The sequence below is a fragment of the Cucurbita pepo genome, chromosome 19 (assembly GCF_057944985.1).
Source record: "Cucurbita pepo subsp. pepo isolate OVF chromosome 19, ASM5794498v1, whole genome shotgun sequence".
In the NCBI taxonomy this organism is placed as follows: domain Eukaryota; kingdom Viridiplantae; phylum Streptophyta; class Magnoliopsida; order Cucurbitales; family Cucurbitaceae; genus Cucurbita; species Cucurbita pepo.
The window spans coordinates 12,454,797-12,474,002 of NC_141816.1; the positions used below are offsets into that span (position 1 = coordinate 12,454,797).

General features: G+C 37.0%; 3 protein-coding genes across 10 annotated transcripts; 2 read left to right on the forward strand and 1 right to left on the reverse strand.

Annotated features, from left to right (window-relative positions):
* The first annotated feature begins 134 nt into the window (after positions 1-134).
* On the forward strand, positions 135-7,629 carry LOC111781345 (RNA-binding KH domain-containing protein). 2 transcript variants are annotated; one of them, XM_023661883.2, is made up of 8 exons: positions 135-285; positions 510-1,112; positions 2,100-2,594; positions 3,379-3,618; positions 3,698-3,967; positions 4,266-4,321; positions 4,466-4,562; positions 5,337-7,629. In XM_023661883.2, exons 2-8 carry the CDS (start codon positions 528-530, stop codon positions 5,466-5,468), a joined length of 1,875 nt encoding a protein of 624 aa, XP_023517651.1. In that variant the 5' UTR covers positions 135-285; positions 510-527; the 3' UTR covers positions 5,469-7,629. The 2 variants fall into 2 exon arrangements, with proteins under 2 accessions (XP_023517651.1, XP_086976292.1); XM_087120166.1 differs by lacking the exon at positions 135-285 and having other exon boundaries at positions 293-1,112.
* A 1,598-nt stretch (positions 7,630-9,227) lies between these two features.
* On the forward strand, positions 9,228-11,723 carry LOC111781751 (F-box protein At5g46170). The gene is made up of 2 exons (XM_023662444.2): positions 9,228-10,690; positions 11,338-11,723. Exon 1 carries the CDS (start codon positions 9,444-9,446, stop codon positions 10,668-10,670), a length of 1,227 nt encoding a protein of 408 aa, XP_023518212.2. The 5' UTR covers positions 9,228-9,443; the 3' UTR covers positions 10,671-10,690; positions 11,338-11,723.
* A 1,740-nt stretch (positions 11,724-13,463) lies between these two features.
* Positions 13,464-19,206, reverse strand: LOC111781517 (transcription factor TCP2). 7 transcript variants are annotated; one of them, XM_087120039.1, is made up of 6 exons: positions 19,013-19,206; positions 18,809-18,902; positions 18,225-18,281; positions 17,829-17,988; positions 16,159-17,745; positions 13,464-13,779 (listed from the first exon to the last, which is right to left on the reverse strand). In XM_087120039.1, exon 5 carries the CDS (start codon positions 17,551-17,553, stop codon positions 16,201-16,203), a length of 1,353 nt encoding a protein of 450 aa, XP_086976165.1. In that variant the 5' UTR covers positions 17,554-17,745; positions 17,829-17,988; positions 18,225-18,281; positions 18,809-18,902; positions 19,013-19,206; the 3' UTR covers positions 13,464-13,779; positions 16,159-16,200. The 7 variants fall into 7 exon arrangements, with proteins under 7 accessions (XP_086976165.1, XP_086976167.1, XP_023517931.2 ...); XM_087120041.1 differs by lacking the exon at positions 18,225-18,281 and adding an exon at positions 18,075-18,184 and having other exon boundaries at positions 16,159-17,988; positions 18,809-18,896; XM_023662163.2 differs by having other exon boundaries at positions 16,159-17,988; positions 18,809-18,896.

Consider the following 19,206-nt stretch of genomic DNA (forward strand, 5'->3'; position numbering starts at 1 on the left):
AATTTTTTGAAAAGTTGATATTTTTTTATCTAGTCCAACCGAAATGAATATTCATATTTTTACCTTGTTTCTTAAAAATCAAATAACGAAAGATCATAACATTCAACGGCTGAGATCTTATCTTCTTGGATAACGCACTAAAAAAGCGAACGAAATAAATATACAAAAGAAAAAAAGGGCGGTTCTTGCAAACCCTTGAATTGTAGTTTTAGTCACGTTTCCTCCAATCGCTGCATCGGCGGCCAAAGTTTGCGGTGGTGCCGCTACTTCATCTACTTCGTTGAGGTACTTTCGTCCTTATGTTTTTGCCTCTGTCGTATTCACGGTGGTTCTTGTTGGCTCTGTGAATTAGGGTTTCGTCTTTTCCCTCCTCTCACCCCAAGGATTCTTGCTTAGCAACGTTCTAATGGTTGGGTTTATTGTTTCGCGTTAGAGGAGGAAAATTTGATTGGATGCATTTTCATGCAGACTTTTCCTTTCCTTATGCCTTTTTGTTGGCTGAAATGCAGGCAAATTGAAATTGTAAAATGGTGAGTGGGAAGCGACCTTATGGTCAGAGGGACAATAATGGAGACAGTAAGGGCTACAAGAGACGGATTACTGATAGAGATGACTGGGTCGGTGATGAATTGGTTGTTTACCGAATACTGTGTCCAGACGAGGTTATTGGAAGTGTTATTGGTAAGAGTGGGAAAGTGATTAACTCAATAAGACAAGAAACGAGGGCAAAGATTAAGGTGGTTGATCCATTCCCTGGTGCTAAGGACCGTGTTATAACAATATTCTGCTTTGTCAAGGATAAGGAGGAAGTGGATGTTGATGACGAGTTCTATGACAGGCGACCAGTATGTGCAGCCCAAGATGCTCTGCTTAAAGTTCATGCTGCCATTGCTAATGCACTGGCCTCTGCTGGAGATTTAGATAAGAATCAGAGGGACAAGGAACAATGCCAAATTCTTGTCCCTTCAAGCCAATCTGCTAATGTTATTGGTAAAGCAGGATCGACTATAAAAAAGCTTAGAGGCAAGACAAGAACCAGTATAAAAATCAGCCCCAAGGATGCCACTGATCCAATTCATTCGTGCGCAATGGAATTTGATAATTTTGTCATGGTGTGTATGTTCGGCTCTCATTCCATTTTTTTTTTTTTAAAAATTTAATATCGCTGTTGATATCATGAAGTTCCAACTTGACATATCCGTTTGTTTTTTCAAATGTAACAATTAATCATCAGCTTGAAATTTCCGTGTCTCATCATGCTTTACATTGTTTCAACATTATGTTCAAACGAGAGTCGTCTGAGAGCTTCAGTGAGCTTTACAACTACTTATCTTTGTTATATTTTCATTGCTGCCCATGCCTCTTTGATATTAAATCAAGAACCCTAAACTTCCATCTCTGGTGCGTCTACTTCTTCTTTTTAAAATTTCCTTTTTGACTCAAAGAACAAGATTTTTTTCTTAAAAAAACTTTCATTAGTATTTAAAAATTCTACCAAAAACAATGATATTATGTTTAATTCAGAGTATTTGTTGAGATCCTAAGGACGCAGAAGAGCAGGTTTATTGCACCTTTCTTTACTGCTGAATGTTTTGAAGTGTGTACTTTTTTGTCTGATTTATCTTTTAAGGACTGGGCCTGAGGTGTGCTTCGACATACTGAAAATATCTATGGATATTGTACTATACCTTGGCATAGAGGTAGTTACCTAGATATTAGTTATCACTTGCAAGACATTACAAGTGTTTCATATTACCTAGAGATATGTGATTTGGTGGACTTAAAATGTTTTTGCCTCTTGAAATTAAAAAATTGATGGTTTGAACAAGCCAGTTCTCGATCAATCTATAGATTCTTAACTTTAAGAAATGGATCTGGAAACCAATATGTTTTGTAAGCATACCTATCTAACTCACATAAAAGGAGGCTATACTGACACGGGGATTACTTGGTAGTTGTTGTGTAAGAACTTTTATATATTCATGTCCTGCTTCAGAATCCTGAATGAACGCTCACTCTTTGTTTCTGTTTTCTTTTCAATAATTTTTTGGCGTTGTTTGCTGATCTTCAGTACCATTTTTTTTTCCTATTTGGAGTAGATAGCTGGTGAACCTGAGGGAGTAAGACGGGCTTTATTTGCAATATCTTCAATCATGTACAAATTCCCTCCGAGGGAAGAGATTCCTCTTGATACGACTGTAAATGAGGCCCCTCCTAGCATAATTATCCCTTCAGATGTCCCTCTGTATTCTGCAGGAGGACTATATCCAAGTGCAGATCCCATTCTTCCTCCCAGATCTATTCCACCGATGCTTGGTGGTCAACATGTCCAGGACATTCATGATTACCCCGACACTGGGAATACATGGCCTCTTTATTCATCTTCTCTTCCTGTTGTTTCTGGTATTGGTGGTCATCCTCCATCTGAGGAGTTGATTGTTAGAGTATTATGCCCTTTTGATAACATTGGCCGTGTGATCGGGAAGGGTGGGGGTACCATTAAAAGCATAAGGCAAGCTAGTGGATCTCGTGTGGAAGTTGATGATTCCAAACGTGATTGTGATGAATGCTTAATTACCATCACTTCAATTGAGGTACTCCCTCTTCTCTCACTAAAGCCAAGAAGAGTTTTTCTCAGCCAATGTCTTTAACTGCATGTTGGTCTTATATACAATTTTCTAGATGGGTTTATTTGCAGAATTTTGGAACACAATATAAATATGCATATGCCCATTCTATATTGTTTGGAATATTTTAGATTGTAATTTGATTCAGTTTAGTACTTTGGGAAATTGGTTTTTGAGTTTTGATCATCCCGCAAGCATTTGCTTCTGCAGCTAATTTTGAGAAGTTTCTCAAATGATGCTTCTTGAAATCAACTTTTGAAATTTTTTTAGAAGACTTGAGTCGTTTTGAGGGTTTTTCCATTGGAGAGGGAAGGACTAAGCCTCAGTTTAAATAGATCAGAGTTATATAGTTATAAAGATTTAGAACTACGTATAACTCACATAATGATCGAATAAAACTATGTCATTTGTTAAGCTAATAACAAAGGATTTTGTAAGTAATATTGCAAAATGAACATCGAAAAATGGCCACTGACTTTCTATGTGTCTGAAGTAGTAGATTTTGCAGAATTCATTTCCATTGCAGAAAAGAAACCTTCAACTGCACACTATCCTTTGGTCTAGTTGAAATGGTTCGCGGGTCATCAAACAATTTGTTTTAGAATTTTAGCATGATATTTAACTTGCATAATTTGTGTGGTGCAGTAGCCTTATTGTTTGGTTATTTCATTTGCATGTCTTATTCATGTTGGAACTGATTCGCTATTTTAATGAATACATTGCCCATCTTGATGTTTCATGCCTTTTTCAGTCTTTAGATGACCTGAAATCAATGGCTGTTGAAACTGTTTTGTTGCTGCAAGAAAAGATCAATGATGATGAAGGTGGCACAGTGATTATGCGACTACTTGTTCCATCTAAAGTTATTGGTTGTATTATAGGGAAAAGTGGTTCAATCATCAATGAGATTCGTAAGACAACTAGAGCTGATATCCGTATTTCTAAGGGTGACAAAATTAAGTGTGCTTCTGCCAATGATGAACTTGTGGAGGTTTGCTTTATGAATCTTAATTAATGCTGAATGCAGTTTTGCTTTCACTACAATTTTCACTTTGAATGCATTTTTGCAGGTAAGTGGTAAAGTTGGCAGCGTGAGAGATGCATTGGTCCAGATTGTGTTAAGGCTTCGCGAAGAGGCTTTGAAAGATAGAGAAGTTGGTTATAACCCTGCTGTCTGTACTGATTCCATGTACCATTCTGGTTCCAGTTTTTCGATGCCGTCTGTCTTGCCTTCTGTTTCTCCTGGTGCTCCACCAATGGGCTATGATCAGAGGGCTGAAAGTGGAAGTGGATTGGGCGCTCTCTCTTCAAGTAGCCTATATGGATATGGATCACTGTCGGTAGGTGCCATAAGCAAACTTTTGTTTTATATTGCAGCACATTAGTACCTTTGTTTTTTCAAATAGTAACATAGTTTTTACTATGTGTCTTAATTGAAAGAAAAAATTGCTTAATGCCAATGAGATGACAAGTTCAACATTTGATTTGGGTATTTGTGTGTATTCCTTTTTGGGAGAGCAAGATCATTTAGGACGGTCACTTGTGTATCAAATAGTTATGATATATTGAAAGGAATTTCTTTGTTCAGTTTTCTGCTATTTTCTTGCATACTGAAACCCTTTTCTGTACATGTATCAGATGGGAGACAATGGCTATGGATCCATGTCCTCGTATTCATCCAAGATGTATGGAGGGTCAGTGCACCACCTTATTTATTTAAAAAGTTACACAGTTTTATTTCTTCATTTATAGAGTTTATGTTTTGAATCGTAACCAATATTTTTACATAATTGATTGTTTTTATGTCGTTAAAAAACATTGATCATTTATTTGTATAGGCTGCCTCCCCCATCAGCTCTTGAGATGTTGATTCCAGCTACCGCAGCTGGTAAAGTAATTGGAAAAGGAGGGGCTAATATCGCCAACATTAGGAAGGTTGGTTTATTGTTGATATCCTTATTTTCCTATGACTTATATGGCCAACATTATGATTTTTTAATGTATTTCTTTGGTCAATTGGAGAACAGTTCTAACAGCACACCAAATATATGTTCGTATTATAAAAAAGTGAAAGAATTCCTATTTCTCCAATCTCCCACTTGAATTAGTATTTCTGTTCTTTTCTTTTCTTTTTTAACGAGAAACAATTTTTTTCTTTCTTAGATTTGAGATTTTCTTATAGAGAATGTGATTTTTTTTTCTTTTTCTTTTCTTGTTATGAAGACTTCTTCCTAAGATGCTGAGACATGACGTGACATGGGCATTGTGATACAGCATTTGTTAAAAATTTAGTTCTCTGATGTAATTAACTTGAGTAAAAAAGCTATTAGAATATAAGGATGCTGGTTTCTAATACCTTGCTCATCATATTAGTATGCTTGAGAGATTGAAATGTGTAAAAATATACTGAATATGCTTCAATAAGAACTAAAATAGAATTGCCCCTGTTTGAATGTCTTTATTTTAGAAAGAGCCGTTTTCTCTTTTCCAAGACATATTTCATGTTTGTTCTGGCCCATATTTCTTGTACTTTTAGATTGTTTGAAAGAGCTTTTGGGACTATTGAAACGCTTTTACTGCCAACTCTTTTGCCTAAATGATTTTAATTAGTCAAAAAAGTGAAGGAGATTGAAAAATTAACTCTAGACACGCTTATTATTTTGTTGTTGCTATTCTGGGTACTGAATATGTACACTCTTCATTGTTCAGATATCAGGAGCTTTGATTGAGATTTCAGACTCTAATTCATCTCGAGGTGATCGTATTGCTCTAATATCTGGCACATCTGAACAGAAGCGCGCGGCAGAAAACTTGATTCAGGCATTTATTATGGCTACATAAAATGGAAGATGACTACATGTTTGGAGGTGACTAGATGAAAATCTTCCATTTCTGTTCATCCTCGGTAGATCTCCCTAGGTTCAGTTCTGGAGAGGGTGCCTCTTCTAGCCTCCAAATTCTCTGAGTTTTTCCCTTCAAGTGCTTGTCAGGATGTGGGAGGATCTACAGAAGGCTCATATCTAGGGTTCCTAGAGCTTTTGTTTCTTATTCTATTCTTCTTCTGTGGATTCTTAGAACTTTTAGGATCTTTCCTTTCATACTTGTATGTCTGGCCTTATCTTTTATCAAATGGGACTTCATCTCATTTCCAATGCTGTCGTACTCATATTATATGATGATTATGCCAGATGAGTTCCAGGATGCTCGTTATCTCAATCTTATAACTGTTCACAATATTTTTCTGTCCACTCTTTCTCCTACTCAGTTTCTTGGTGGACGAAGATCTCAATCTTTGATCATTATTCTCAATGCAGTTGGTATTGCTCTTACCTATTATAGATCTTTAACTAAGACAATTAACCTCAATAGAAGAGATTGTTTCAAGAACTAAACTAAAGTTGTCATTGGAGAAATTTCTCTCTTGATTCCTTGTTCTGTACTTCCTATGATCGTTCCTTATATTTTAGTAGGTTGGTGCTAAATAGCACCATAAATTCTGCGTTTTTTTACCTCTGTTTGATAATTTGTCTTCTTTTGTGTCCTTTATTAACAGCCAATTCCATGTTTTATGCTCTATAGACATCTGCTGGCCCTGAGATTCCTTGGATATGTAGTAGCTTCAGGGTGTGAGTAGGTTCATTCCCTGAATAATGATTCCCGAATAATATGATCCTTCCATTTTCTTGAGAGAACGACTTTGAGACCATTGTCATTGGAAGAGAGGATTTGTTACTCTTCACTTCTGGAGGGAAGTTTCGTCGAATGTCTTAGTTGATGTTAAAGTGTCCTAGTTGATGCTGAAGTGATGTTTGGCATGAGCTCTATCTCCTTATATGTCTTGGAAACAAGGGCCTTTTCCATTATAGAAGATTTTCGTTTTTTGAAGAAAACTATTTTAAAAATGGTTTTCACAGTGTTCTCAGAGTTGTGTTTTGGAAGGATTTCTTCTTTGTTGTTCCTGTCAACCTTTTTATTAACTAGAGCAGAAAGGTTTTTTATACTTTTTACAACGTTCTTTTTTATAAGAACAAAGATGTATTTGAAATCTGGCATAGAACCTAAAACAAATTCTTACATGCATACACACAAACACTTCTGTTACCTTTCTAAACTCATCTTTTGTCTGCTACCATTTATGAGTTATCCAATTGATAAATGGTTATAGTTAGCCTTGAAAACATAATCAAGAGGTTTGAAATGACAGGTACTTTTCAGTTTTCTGTCCTTGAAAATTCCTTTATATGACATCCTTTCATTTCCCTCTCTTCTGATGACATCCTCTCATTTCCAGCCAATAAAAATTACTAGTGTCAAGAAGGCATTATTGATGAATGATTGGTTACTGGTTAGGCGCACTACACTAGGGTATTGTAGAGATTCAGTAAAATGTTCCCAAAACCTTGGATCATCTTGTGTAGATTTTTTAATGCCTTCCAAGGAATTTGCCTTAGGGTTGTTGCTTAGTCATCCCTATCGATATCATGCAAAGAAATCATACGAGTACATGCAAGCAAACCATAGAACCATTTTAAGTTTGAAGCATCTACCTAGCTTATTCATGGAAAAATTGCTTCTGTTAAATTGACTACACCAAATTATCTCACTTATGATTATCTAATGTTTGCCTGAGCGTCCACCCTGTTGAAAATTCTATGAACCGTTTGAAGCATAGGTTCATAACCAAAAACCATGGAGTTTTGAAACCGGTGGGCTGCTTGGTTGGAATAAAAAACTCAAGGTTTCTGAAGCCTGTGTTTGGAGTGAAGGGTTGAGTTTGGTTAATTATGTTTTTTCTGTTAGAACCCTGATTATGCCCTTTGATAAGTCTGAATATCTTGAGAATAGAAAGGTCTGGAAAAATGGGAGAACATTGGATGAAAAATTGTGTAGCAAAATGTAGTCTTGATTATCCTAGGGATGCTGGATCATGTTGTAAGACCCATAGTGAATTCTTGATTTTGATATCAACTTCAAATTCCATTTGTTGTGTTGTTTGTTTAAATTATGAAGTTACTGTAGCATTCTCTTGTATAGACTGAAACCGTCCACTCGATTTGATCGTGAAGGACATAGAAAGGAATAATTATATCTCGAATCCATTCTTTTCTATTTAGGGAAGGGAAAGAAACCAGTAATTGAATAGTTCCTAGAAATGATCTGAGGGCAAGGTATCTGCATTTTATGAATCAGAACATGTGCTACTAAGTTTCTCCCACGTTAAAGCTGGTTGTCATTCTTACATTTCCTGATATACTTTCAATATCTGTTCACATGAGTTTATCAACAGGAAAAGACTACACCTACTTTGAGATGAATAAAAAGGTTTGCAGGTGAACCATATTTAACGGTTGATGCTATTTCTTAGTCAACTGGACTATGCTCGAATAGCCGTAGGAAATGATTTCTTGTTGAGTCACTGGTTATTAGCTATTTGCGAGATCTAACCGTGTCATTTTCAGGAGCACATGTAAGCTAAGATTTAAAGTTTTAGCTTTCAAGGAATAGAAAATTTATGCATGAGAGACACCAGTGATGGTCCTGCCCATTGTAAGCTAAGATTTAAAGTTTTAGCTTTCAAGGAATAGAAAATTTATGCATGAGAGACACCAGTGATGGTCCTGCCCATTGCTTTCTCTTGACATTTCTGGGACCATGTATCATGGTTGGCTTGGACTTCTTTTGGACCAATATTATATTAAATTCTTTTTCACCCTTTATTCTTTAAAAAAAGTAATAAATTGTAATTGAATTAACAGTCATAAATGCACCTAATTACTGTTTAGTCTTATTAAAAAAAAAAAACCAATAATAAAGAGAAAACTACAAAAAGAAAGAAAATCGCTAATTAATTGGATGCTTTTATGGCTGTCTCTGCGTGTGGGTCAGCACGTGTCTATTTGTGTTTGAAGAATTCAAGGCCAAGGCCCATAATCATTTAGTGCCTTTAAATTTTACCTTTCCGTGTTAATTAACTGATTCAGTTAAAAAAAAATATTACTGCTTTTTTTATTTAATTTTTAATTCAATAAATAATTAAATCAATTTTATTATTTAAAAATGATGTGGAGATCCATAAAATAAAATAGTACATGACAAATAAATAATGGAAAAACTTTATTTTATTTTCATTATCACAACTGGAAAGTTTTTATAATTATATTTTGTTGGATCTAATACACATGTTATTTTTATATTATGAAAAATACTTTGGATAATTAGTAGTTGTCATGTTTCAACGGATTCATGAATTCGTTAAATTAGTTGTCCTAAATAATTAGTTGAGCCTACAAATATATACAAATTAACAAGGGTGTTGTTAAATTATAATTATATTTAAGGTTGGATTAAGTATTAATCAATTAATTTTAAATGTATAATGTTTTAATTTAAATGGAAAATAAAGAAAAGAACACGGCTCATTAAAAGATAAAAGGACAGCGAATATTATGCATTCTTTTATTTATGCTTTTCTTTTTCGATTTAAAATAAGATAAAATAAAATGGAAAATTGTAATTTCATGAAAATTGCAAAATAATGGAATTTTCTCCGAATATTGCTCTCACTAACAGAATATATTAATTTTCGGTCCATAAGGACAAAATCGTGGATCCATCTCAGCCCACCATTTCCTATCTCTCTCTCTTGACCTATAAAATTAGGGTTTCATCCCTTTCTTCTTCTTTCTCTCTGTTGCCGAAGCTCCGATCATGCTCCTGCACTTCGTTTGAGATCCATCTCGCTGTTCACGAACTTTTCAGTTTTCAGTTTCTTTTTCTCTGATCTGAGCGGTATACGTTGTTTCTTCACTCTTGACAATGTCCTGTTCTTATCTACGCCCTGATCCGCACTCTAGAATGCATTCTATACACGACGAAGATGTTCTTGGCCAGAGCTATAGCCGTTGTAGCTACTCTGAGGATTACTTTGATCTTCTTCCTGACCCCCTGCTGCTGCTGATTTTCAATAGGATCGGTGACGTTAAGGCCCTTGGACGTTGCCGTGCAGTTTCTCGAAGATTTCACTCGATCGTCTCTCAGGTTGATAACGTTGTTGTTCGAGTTGACTGTGTGATTTCTGATGATGATTTCTCGTCAGGCTCTTCGTCTGCTGAGAAGTCTCGAAGTGCTTTTTCGAACCTGTTTCGTATGGTTCTTGGAGGCATTGTCAAGCCGCTTCAGGCTATAGGTCAGTTTTTGGGTCCGAAACGGGTGAGTTCCTCTGTGTTGAGTTCTGTTTCGTCGTCTTTGTCAACTTCTTCGCTTGCGGTTGGGAGGGAAGAGGATGGGGAGGGTGGTCAAAGTGGTGTTACCCATCACTCGCCTACACAGGTTCTAAAGAATTTTAACGAGATTCGGCTCCTTCGGATCGAGCTTCCTAGCGGCGAATTGGGTATTGACGACGGGATATTGTTGAAATGGCGAGCTGATTTTGGATCAACTTTGGATAATTGTGTGATCCTGGGTGCCGCGTCGGTGATTCACACTGGATCCTTCAATAAGCTCGTTCAAGAGAATGGAACTGATGGGTTCTGCTCTGGAAATGGTGCAGCTGCCGAGGACAGCGGGAGTATACCCGAATCGTTTTATACTAATGGAGGGCTAAAATTAAGAGTAGTTTGGACGATTAGCTCTCTAATTGCGGCTTCGGCGAGGCATTATTTACTGCAGCCGATTATTGCAGAACATAAAACTCTGGATAATTTAGTTTTGACTGATGCAGATGGACAGGGCATGTTGTGTATGAACAAGGATCAGCTTGAGGAGTTGAGAGTAAAGCCCTTATCGGCTTCAACCGCTTCGAAGAGGACGCTTGTCCCTGCTCTGAATATGAGGCTCTGGTATGCACCTCACTTGGAATTACCTGGTGGGACTATTCTGAAGGGGGCTACACTTGTTGCGATACGTCCAAGTGAGCAGTCAATGACAAAGAAAGATGCCTCTGATGGATCATGGCTTTCAAATGCTTTTGAGGAACCTTATGGAACCGCAGCAAAGATACTGGTCAAGAGGAGAACTTACTGTCTTGAAATGAATTCTTTCTGATAACTTCAACTGGATCTGAGGTATTTCTCTTTCAGCTTCCAAATGCCTCACCCCCCAAATTAATAAAATGTAGTTATTGGTTCACTAGGATTGTTAAGGAAGCCTGGTTATGGGGTATCTATCAATTTCCTGGTCAATCACTATATGTTTGTGTTGGCAACTAATTATGCTGTAGATTCTCTTATATTTTTAATTGTGCAGGTCTGCTTAGATTTTTCTAATTAAAATTTTCGCAATTTACAAGGAGACATGTTCCTTATAATCTGGATATTAAATTGGGCGAGTTGTTAGTTCAACATATGTAATTTTTATATTGTGAGGTCGTTGGGTCGAAGTATAAAAATGTTTGCCATGATTTTTATGTTTTATTTGTAGATGTTACCCATTCACTTGGTCTTTAGTACTTGAACAAAAAGTTCATATTGCCTGGGGTGGATGGGGAAATTATATACAGGGCACTCGTTAAATCTGACTAAGATTTGATTCAGAGTTAACACTTGACTTCAATGTGAGGAATTAGTTCAGAATGGCTTGTTTTAGGTCATTATCCCAAAATTCAATTTCTATATTCTGCTTTCTTTATGAACTCTGCATTCATTTAGCCCTTTTTTTCGTTCTTTCCATTCACTTCTTGTTTATCGTTTAAATCCCTGTACCTAATATCCAGATAAAGGGGAAGATTGATAGTGGGGGGAGTGCATGTTTTGGAAAGTAGGATTGGCGGAAACACCTTGTTTCATGGATCACCAAAGTGCCCATGTATGAGGAAGCCTAATCGCAATGCAGCATTCTCAGCAGCTAATTAATGGTTGATTTTAGATTGGAAGGAATTAGAGTGAGATAATTGACATCCCTCCCTCCCTCCCTCTCTCCCTCCCTCCCTCCCTCCCTCCCTCCCTCCTCTACTTGGTCTTTATTCGTTGTACTTGAAAAGGTACAAAAAATACAAATAGAGATGATGTTGTAAAAGCCCTTGTTGTGTAGTGTTATGTTTTCTTATATGTGAATATGATCTTAGTTCTATCAATTAATTGCATCCTAATTGAATTGTCATGTTACACACTCTTAATTCATTAAGGAGTTTATGAATTATTGGTAGAAATCCTCAAATCTGAAACCTTAGAACTTCAGTGCCGGAATTCAATGACCTTTCCTTATTGAATTCTTCAGCAACCTTAAATTTGGCATTGGAAGAGCCTCAAATAGTTTAGGGTCAAAATAGACTTGTCTGGAAGGGGGGAGGGTCTACATTTCTATGTACTGGCTTCCTTCCCCCACTCGTTTTTATCCTCTTTCCCTTTTTGTTTTCTCACGCTCCTTCCTCTTCCCTATCCTTTTCATCTGTTTAGCTGACGCGGTTGATGACCCCCTCTCGCCCACTTGCTATCTGTATTCTTATGGTGATCCTTCGTCGACGGGCAGCTCCTCTCCCGTTGAGTGAATACAGACAGAGAGCCAAAGCGAGTGGGAAGAAATGAGCTAGATTTGAGCCAGAGGAAAAAAAATTAAAAAAAATACTTGATGTTGCCAAAGGTTAATCAGGATCGTATATCTCATTTTGGTGTGCTTTTTTAGTTCATTCATACAAAGATATAGAAGAATAAAAACTAAATTATGACAACTTTAGTCTGTTTTACTTTCAAGCGTCAATATTTGATACTTGACATTTTACAAGTGTTTCAAAAAGATTTCAAACAATTATTAGAATTTGGAAGTTTTAAAAGAATATGTATAGTTTTCAAATGAAGGACAAACTTTATGTACATTTTTTATAGTTTAGCCAAGAAGAAACGATGAACACTGAACAAGTGTGGAGTGGACAATGGAGCATGATGTATGTTTTGAAAAACAATCTCCTCTGATGTGAAAAGGTTTTAGAGTACTGTAGAGTCTTTGTCCACTGCGCGTTTAGGACTGATTTATTGCAGAGTGATAGTGACTTGCACTTTGTTCGTTATGGATTGAAAGAAGCTATCAAATACTACTGACGAATAAAATAATGAGGGTTTCGAAAGGGAGATTTGGGGGGCAGGAGCTCCTAATGTCCCCTATAATCACTGCCTGTCATTGTTTGCTGGACCATTTTGTGGGCAAACATGTGGAATAATTAAGTTCATAATAACCCATCATTATTGGTCTGACAGCAAATTAGCTGTCCGTGGATTCTGCTTCTTAACTGTTGATCACATGGAATTAGAATTGATTATTGATTACTGTTGATAAAAACCGTGTGCCTGCAAAAAGACAATTGGATGTTTTGGCGATTGCTTGGCCAACACATGGTTAGTTCAATGAAAGCTAGCTATCACCATCACTAAGCCAGACGCAAACAATGCTAAATAATAAAAACAGACCTATAATTATCATTCTTGGGATCACATTAAAAGTTCCCAAAATAAAGCCTAATGCATATTAATGCCATGTGAGAGAACATTTGTAAAGTACTAATGTTCAGAGTACTAATGAGCTGAAAACTAGCACAATAAATCACTTTTTAATGGGTAGAGTCAAATATCAAAGTGATGCACTCTTCATCAAAGTGTTCGTAATTGAAGTATATGTATGCTAAAAGCACTCAAAAGTCAGCTTAAAACATAACCAAGCAATTTGATTAACAATGGCCGATTCTGTTTACTTACATCTATCCATGAGGTAGTTGTACTTTCAGTCAAGGAATTCAAGTTATTCGTATTTGGAGTCTCTTAATCATTCAATCCCATCTAACTAAATAATCTTCTATGTAATCAGGGGAAAACACAGATTAATCTAGAAAAGAGAAGGAAAAAGAACAGGTTTTTCTCTGAACTAATTTGCTTAGACGATGGGATTTTATTCAATAAGAAACCAATACAAAACAACCCGCAAATCAAGGGGAGAAATTTAAGGAAAATTCAAGTGCTCAAAACACCGAAAATAACAGCTATCAAAACAAAGCTAGCAAAGATTTCAACACCACACGTGAAACAATAAGGGAAATTACATTCAAAATCTGGCAAAGAGTTCTCCAGACAACAAATACTTACGTTTTAAACTGAAACCTATTCCGTGGTGCAACCAAATAGCAGAACCTGCCTCAGCTTCTAGTCTTCCTTCTTGCGCTTTCATATTCCTATAATTCAAAACATTATTTTCATTATCGTAAATGAACATGTTTTTTTTTTTTCGTAGGAAATGGGAGCTCTTGTAAAATGCAATCAGAAAGTGGACTGACAAAAGTCTACAACACAAGTTAAGATATACAAGTAACCACTTCATGTAGTCTCTAAAATGAAAAATTAGATATAATAATGACAATTCTTCTAATTAGGTCCAACACAAATGTAACAGATATCTTAGACGTTTTCAAGCTCTTAGGAGAAGAATATTGGTTTACTCAAACTGAAAAGGTCAAAGTGGACTAAAAGTAGTGGAACTTAAAAATAGTAAAGAAGAATCTTGTGCCTAAACTATAGGTATGGAGTTAGAGTTTACTAAATTTAGCATATCCAGGGCTAAAGTTTCTCATCCTCCCTAGGGTGAGGCTTATTTTTACTAAAATGGTCAAGTTGGTGTTTTGTAAATGGGACTTATTTTTAATGCAGCCATTCTTGAAGAGGTTACGGATAGGAGAAAATAGAATAATCTTTGAATCATGAGCAAACTCAAAAGAGTAGATATTACTACAAATAACTCGACATTTGCAAATTACACCTTTTACATGAAACCACAGGCATTGCAGCATAAATTTTGTGAAGAAGTAAAGTTTTATTTTACACTCACAGTGCAAGTTTCAATGAGTCTTACAAATTTTCTGAACTTTCATAGAATTTGAATACATAATTTAAGAGCTATTCTTAAATAGTTCTTGAATAAAAGAAAGTGTATACATTACAAAATTCATGTGTATTCTTTAATTTTTATCTTTTGAAGTGCTAAAGACTTTCGGGTAATGTTGTTATGTTTAACATATTAGATAAAAGATTTATAATAATGCAATACAAAAAGTTAAAGACATTCATGAAAATCTAGGGACCAAAAGAGAATTTAAAAATATAAGAATTAAAATTAAATAGCTCTAGAAACCAAAGCATTTAACACCTATCCACACGAATCACCTCTATTGATTTCAAATAAACTATATACGGGGTAAACGCCATCTCTCTATTCAGATAAAGCCAACTTCCACCCCTGATGTATGAACTCAAGAACAAAGCTAAGCGACCATCCTTAACCAACTTTCTAGGAACCTATTTGAAGTAGCATTTAAGCTCTTCAAACCGCATCTTATATCCTGATTGGATAGCATTCTAAAAGCATAGATCCTAACATTCTTAAGATAATCAAATCTACTAACATTCATGACGAAGGAATACAACTTCATTTATGACTCTTTCTATATGATGTCGTGGCAGTAGGCGGGAGTCATGAAGATGGGCAAAGAAACAACTTGAAAGTTTTTACCGATATAATATCATCTAAAGTTATGAAAATAATTGAAATCTACCAGTTTCAATATATAACACTATTTTATATAGTCATATAAGAAAATAATTGAAACCTACCACTTTCAATATATAACACTATTTTATATAGTCATATAAGTCATAGTCAAATCACTTTTCTGTTTTCGGTTTTCCATTTTACTTTTAAGGATTATTTTGAAACAACTTAAATAGAAAGGGAACAATCCAATATGGTAGGTCACGTCGAAACGAATTATGATGTCCATATGATAACACTATCAAGTTATGCACAAAATATCTTCAGTCAAACATGAAAAGGCGTGACGCTCTTCCTATTGGCCAAATATAACACTTCTATTTTTTTAATAGCAAAATTTGAGCTTGAGTAGAGTAATAAAGAAAGGTCCTATCAACTGTGATAATCTGACTGCCGAAGCAAGATCTCATACTGACATCAACTAGTGTAGAGTAAAATAAATCAGAAGAGAAAAAATCTGTAGAAAGCAGCCATTATTATGTCCATGTGTACGTGCATGGAGTTTCCAGAGTTTTAAGTCGGGTTATCGTAGTCTCAATGAGAAAAGAGCATTTATTTCCCAGAGTCGAGACCCATTCGAACATCTAACACTTAGAGAAGGGACGACAGGATAGTTGAGCCCGAGGCCACCCTCGCCGAATAACGGCCGTTTGGCTCTCAAGTATATAAAGCAAAATCTATAGAAGTGTGTTATTTCCACTAACTGGGATGCACATGGCACAACAAATAGAAAGCCTCGCCTTTCTCGTTGCTAGGGAGAAGGGGAAGCAACAGGAGGAGAGAAACAACCTAGGTGATATCCAACCATACCCATTCACAGTAATCTAGACATGATTCATTTTTGGGGATTTTATTTTTTTCGAAACCATAACCAAACCTTTGTCCAATCCTCTACATTTTTCAAGTCTACGAAGGAATCAAACGGCCAATGCTATAAAGAATAACATAAATATCTGAAAACATAAATTTAAAAAGAAAAATAATAGCGTTCTCAAGTTTTGAAGCTTACCAGGAAGAAGATACGCTGAGAGATATATGCTTTAAGAAGAGTTCAGTTCTTTCCTTTTCCTTTCGGTTCTGACTGACGGTTTCCACCTCCATAGCAGAGTTGCAAACGGCCGTCAAATGCAGGCGAAAACTGATAATGGTGATGATTTTCCAGTGGTGGAGCAGCCGATGTCGCCGCTCCAAAGAAGAAAGGTAAATTAGATCCGTCAACAGGAGAAAACCTCTGGATATGAGGCAAAAGAGATGAATTGGACTGAAGGGTCCCCCTATAATAACCCGGAAGGTTGGAAGAGATAGTGAAGTTGAGGTTGTAGTCGCTGCCACCGGTCGGATGAGTTGTGACCACGGGAACTATATTGCCATCGGGAACAAATGAGAAATGATGAAGCTGCTCTGTATTATTGTCACCTGCTGAGACGCTATTAAATAAGGGAGTGCTTGACATGGTTTGTGGCAAAGAAGTTCCCAAATTGATTTGTTCGGAAAAGCCCGAAGAGTGATGAGATCTAGAAGTGGACGTCTCAAGAATTCCCGAGCTGAAGTAATCCATCGCTACGGTCGACGGCTGCCACTGCCTTTCAGCCGCCACGCCAGCGTCCCCATGAGCTGAAACGGTTGCAGCACAGCCAGCGAGTAGCTCGGTGAAAGATGAGTTTTGGGTCATGGAGGTGAGATTATGATCGGCAATGCGAGAGGAGTCTTGTTCTTTTTCCTTTTCCTTTTGTGCTCTCTCCCTTGCTCTTTCGCGAACTTTGAGGCGGTTTACTCGAACTTCAGATCGCGAGAGAGACAGACCTGAACCCTTGCTGGTTTCAGAGTTACTACTGCAAGCAGATTTGGACAGGGAAACATGTAATTGGCTTTGATTCTGCTCGGCTAAGTCGAACGGCCCGGGTTGATCAGTAGCACTAATCTTTTCGCCACTCAGCTGCTTCGGAGTTTCTGGAAAAGAGGTATTCAGCGAAGGCAGCTCCGTAATTGCATCTGCGGCAGCTTTGATGAGCCACTCGACGGCCTTGCTTGGTTGATCAAAACCCAACCGATCTTGAAGATCGTAGAATTGAATCGCCGTCCCTACCGATAACCGAACCCTTCGGTCTCTCAAGCCCTTTGAAGTCCACACCTTGCTATGCCTGTCCTTCCCGCCAGAAGCTCGAGAAACCCTAATAATCCGGGAGTGGTGCCACCCACGGAGCTGATTAGCATCATCATCAGCTCCTCCACGGCCAACTCCAGCAGTGCTACCGCCAACCCTTTTAGATTCTTTGTCTTCTTCATCCTCCGGGTGAATGTTCTCAACCCCTTTAAATCCTATCTTAGTGGAGTCGCTACTTCTACCATTTGCTAACCTTGGAAACTTACGCGGTTGTTCTTGAATATTATCCACCACCTCCATGACACTTTCATTCCTTAACTACTCAAACAAAGATCCGTAAATGGAGAGCCCTTTTGACCTTTGACAGGTGCTCTTTATCCCTTGTTTTTTTTCCACCTCTTCCGAGAGGGAAAGAGGGGCTTTGTGCAGGTTGTCTAGAGAGAGAAATAAGATGCGCCAATGTTGAACCGCAACAGCTGGGGTGTTTGTATTCTGTACATATTGATGACTGGTAATTCAGGGATTACTTCTTCACTTTGTGCTGTCTGTGTAGTAATTAAAATGGCTTGTTTTACCCTTCGTTATATCGCAATCTGTAGTCAGCACAGCAGGCCGCTCTTTTGTTCAAAACTTTCTAAAGTTGCAGAAATTGTGTGCTCTCCAAAGGCAAAAGACGCTGCCTATCTCAGGCCTCGCAGTCTCACCTCCTCAAGTCTGCAAACCTCGTTTTAAAACCTACAGAAGGAGAGAGAGAGAAATGACACCCCGCCTCTTAAAAGCAATTCTTAAAGAAGATAAGCTTTTACAAATCCGTAAAATACCCATTTTAAACAGAAACTCCCTCCCTTCAGTCCCTTTCTCACTGTCAAATACGGCTTAATCTCACCTTCTTTTTTCGTTGTTTCTTTTTCTGTACAGAACTTGGAAAAATCTTTGGAAAAAAAAAGTAGAGTTATAGAGCAAGAACTCACGGATCTGAGCTAACAAGACTCTCCCCTCGCGCAGTATTTAAAGCTTCATCACTGGTTCTAAAAATGGCAGACATTCACATTAACACGACAACTCGGCAAATATATTTAAGATTTTAAAACAAAACAAAACTAACAAATTCATGTTTCCAAATTATCCACACAAGCACAAACAAGAAACTATTAAATTTATCAAGCTGAGGACAATGTTGGGACCGGGGAACCGATTACGCACACATCAATTATACGGGTGACAGGTGTTCACATCTCAGAGGCAAGACCTAAACCTAGATTCACATAGCTTGGTTCTTGTATATATTTTTAGAATTCCCTCAAATCGCTTACCTACATAGAAAAAACGCTACAGATCTACAATCTCTCGAACCAAAATTACTCTCCAACAGTAGAAATCATCTTCTTCATACTCAAAATTCCACTCTAAAACAAAAACAAGAACCAAAAACAAACTCAACAAAGCCATAAAAAAATCAAACACAAAATCACAAAACAAAATTAACCACTACGGAGTCCCGAGCCTCGATTCAATTCTTCTATCTAGGTCATCGTTCTTCAAACAACATATATACCTCGAGTGAAAAGAATGCAAGACACAGAAAATCCTGAAAGTAGCTCAATCTCAAATACTGCCATGGAAATTTTCTTCTCCTCCGCTTTCTGCAACTACAAGTAACACAAAATTTCACACCAACCACATCACGTCTCGATACCAGTAAATGAAAAACTAAACTCAACAAAATCGAAGTTCAGATGATTGATTAATCAATTCTCACCGTAACAGATACAAACACCGAAGAATTCCATGGAGAAGAAAGAATATATAATGTCTTCACTTCAAATCCTGAAACAAAACGGTCGATTCCACAGTCCGGGAAGACAGAAGACAATAAACGGCGGGAAAAATCGAGAGAGACAAGCAAAGAGAATTGTGAAATGAAAGAGAAGAACAGCAGAAATGAAGAAGAAG

Bases quoted from the DNA above. Each gene is read 5' to 3' on its own strand.
- LOC111781345 (XM_023661883.2), top strand. From the start codon at position 528: ATGGTGAGTGGGAAGCGACCTTATGGTCAGAGGGACAATAATGGAGAC. The intron at 1,113-2,099 runs GTGTGTATGTTC...TATTTGGAGTAG, and splicing joins AATTTGATAATTTTGTCATG to ATAGCTGGTGAACCTGAGGG. The intron at 3,968-4,265 runs GTAGGTGCCATA...TACATGTATCAG, and splicing joins ATGGATATGGATCACTGTCG to ATGGGAGACAATGGCTATGG.
- LOC111781751 (XM_023662444.2), top strand. From the start codon at position 9,444: ATGTCCTGTTCTTATCTACGCCCTGATCCGCACTCTAGAATGCATTCT.
- LOC111781517 (XM_087120040.1), bottom strand. From the start codon at position 17,553: ATGGAGGTGGTGGATAATATTCAAGAACAACCGCGTAAGTTTCCAAGG.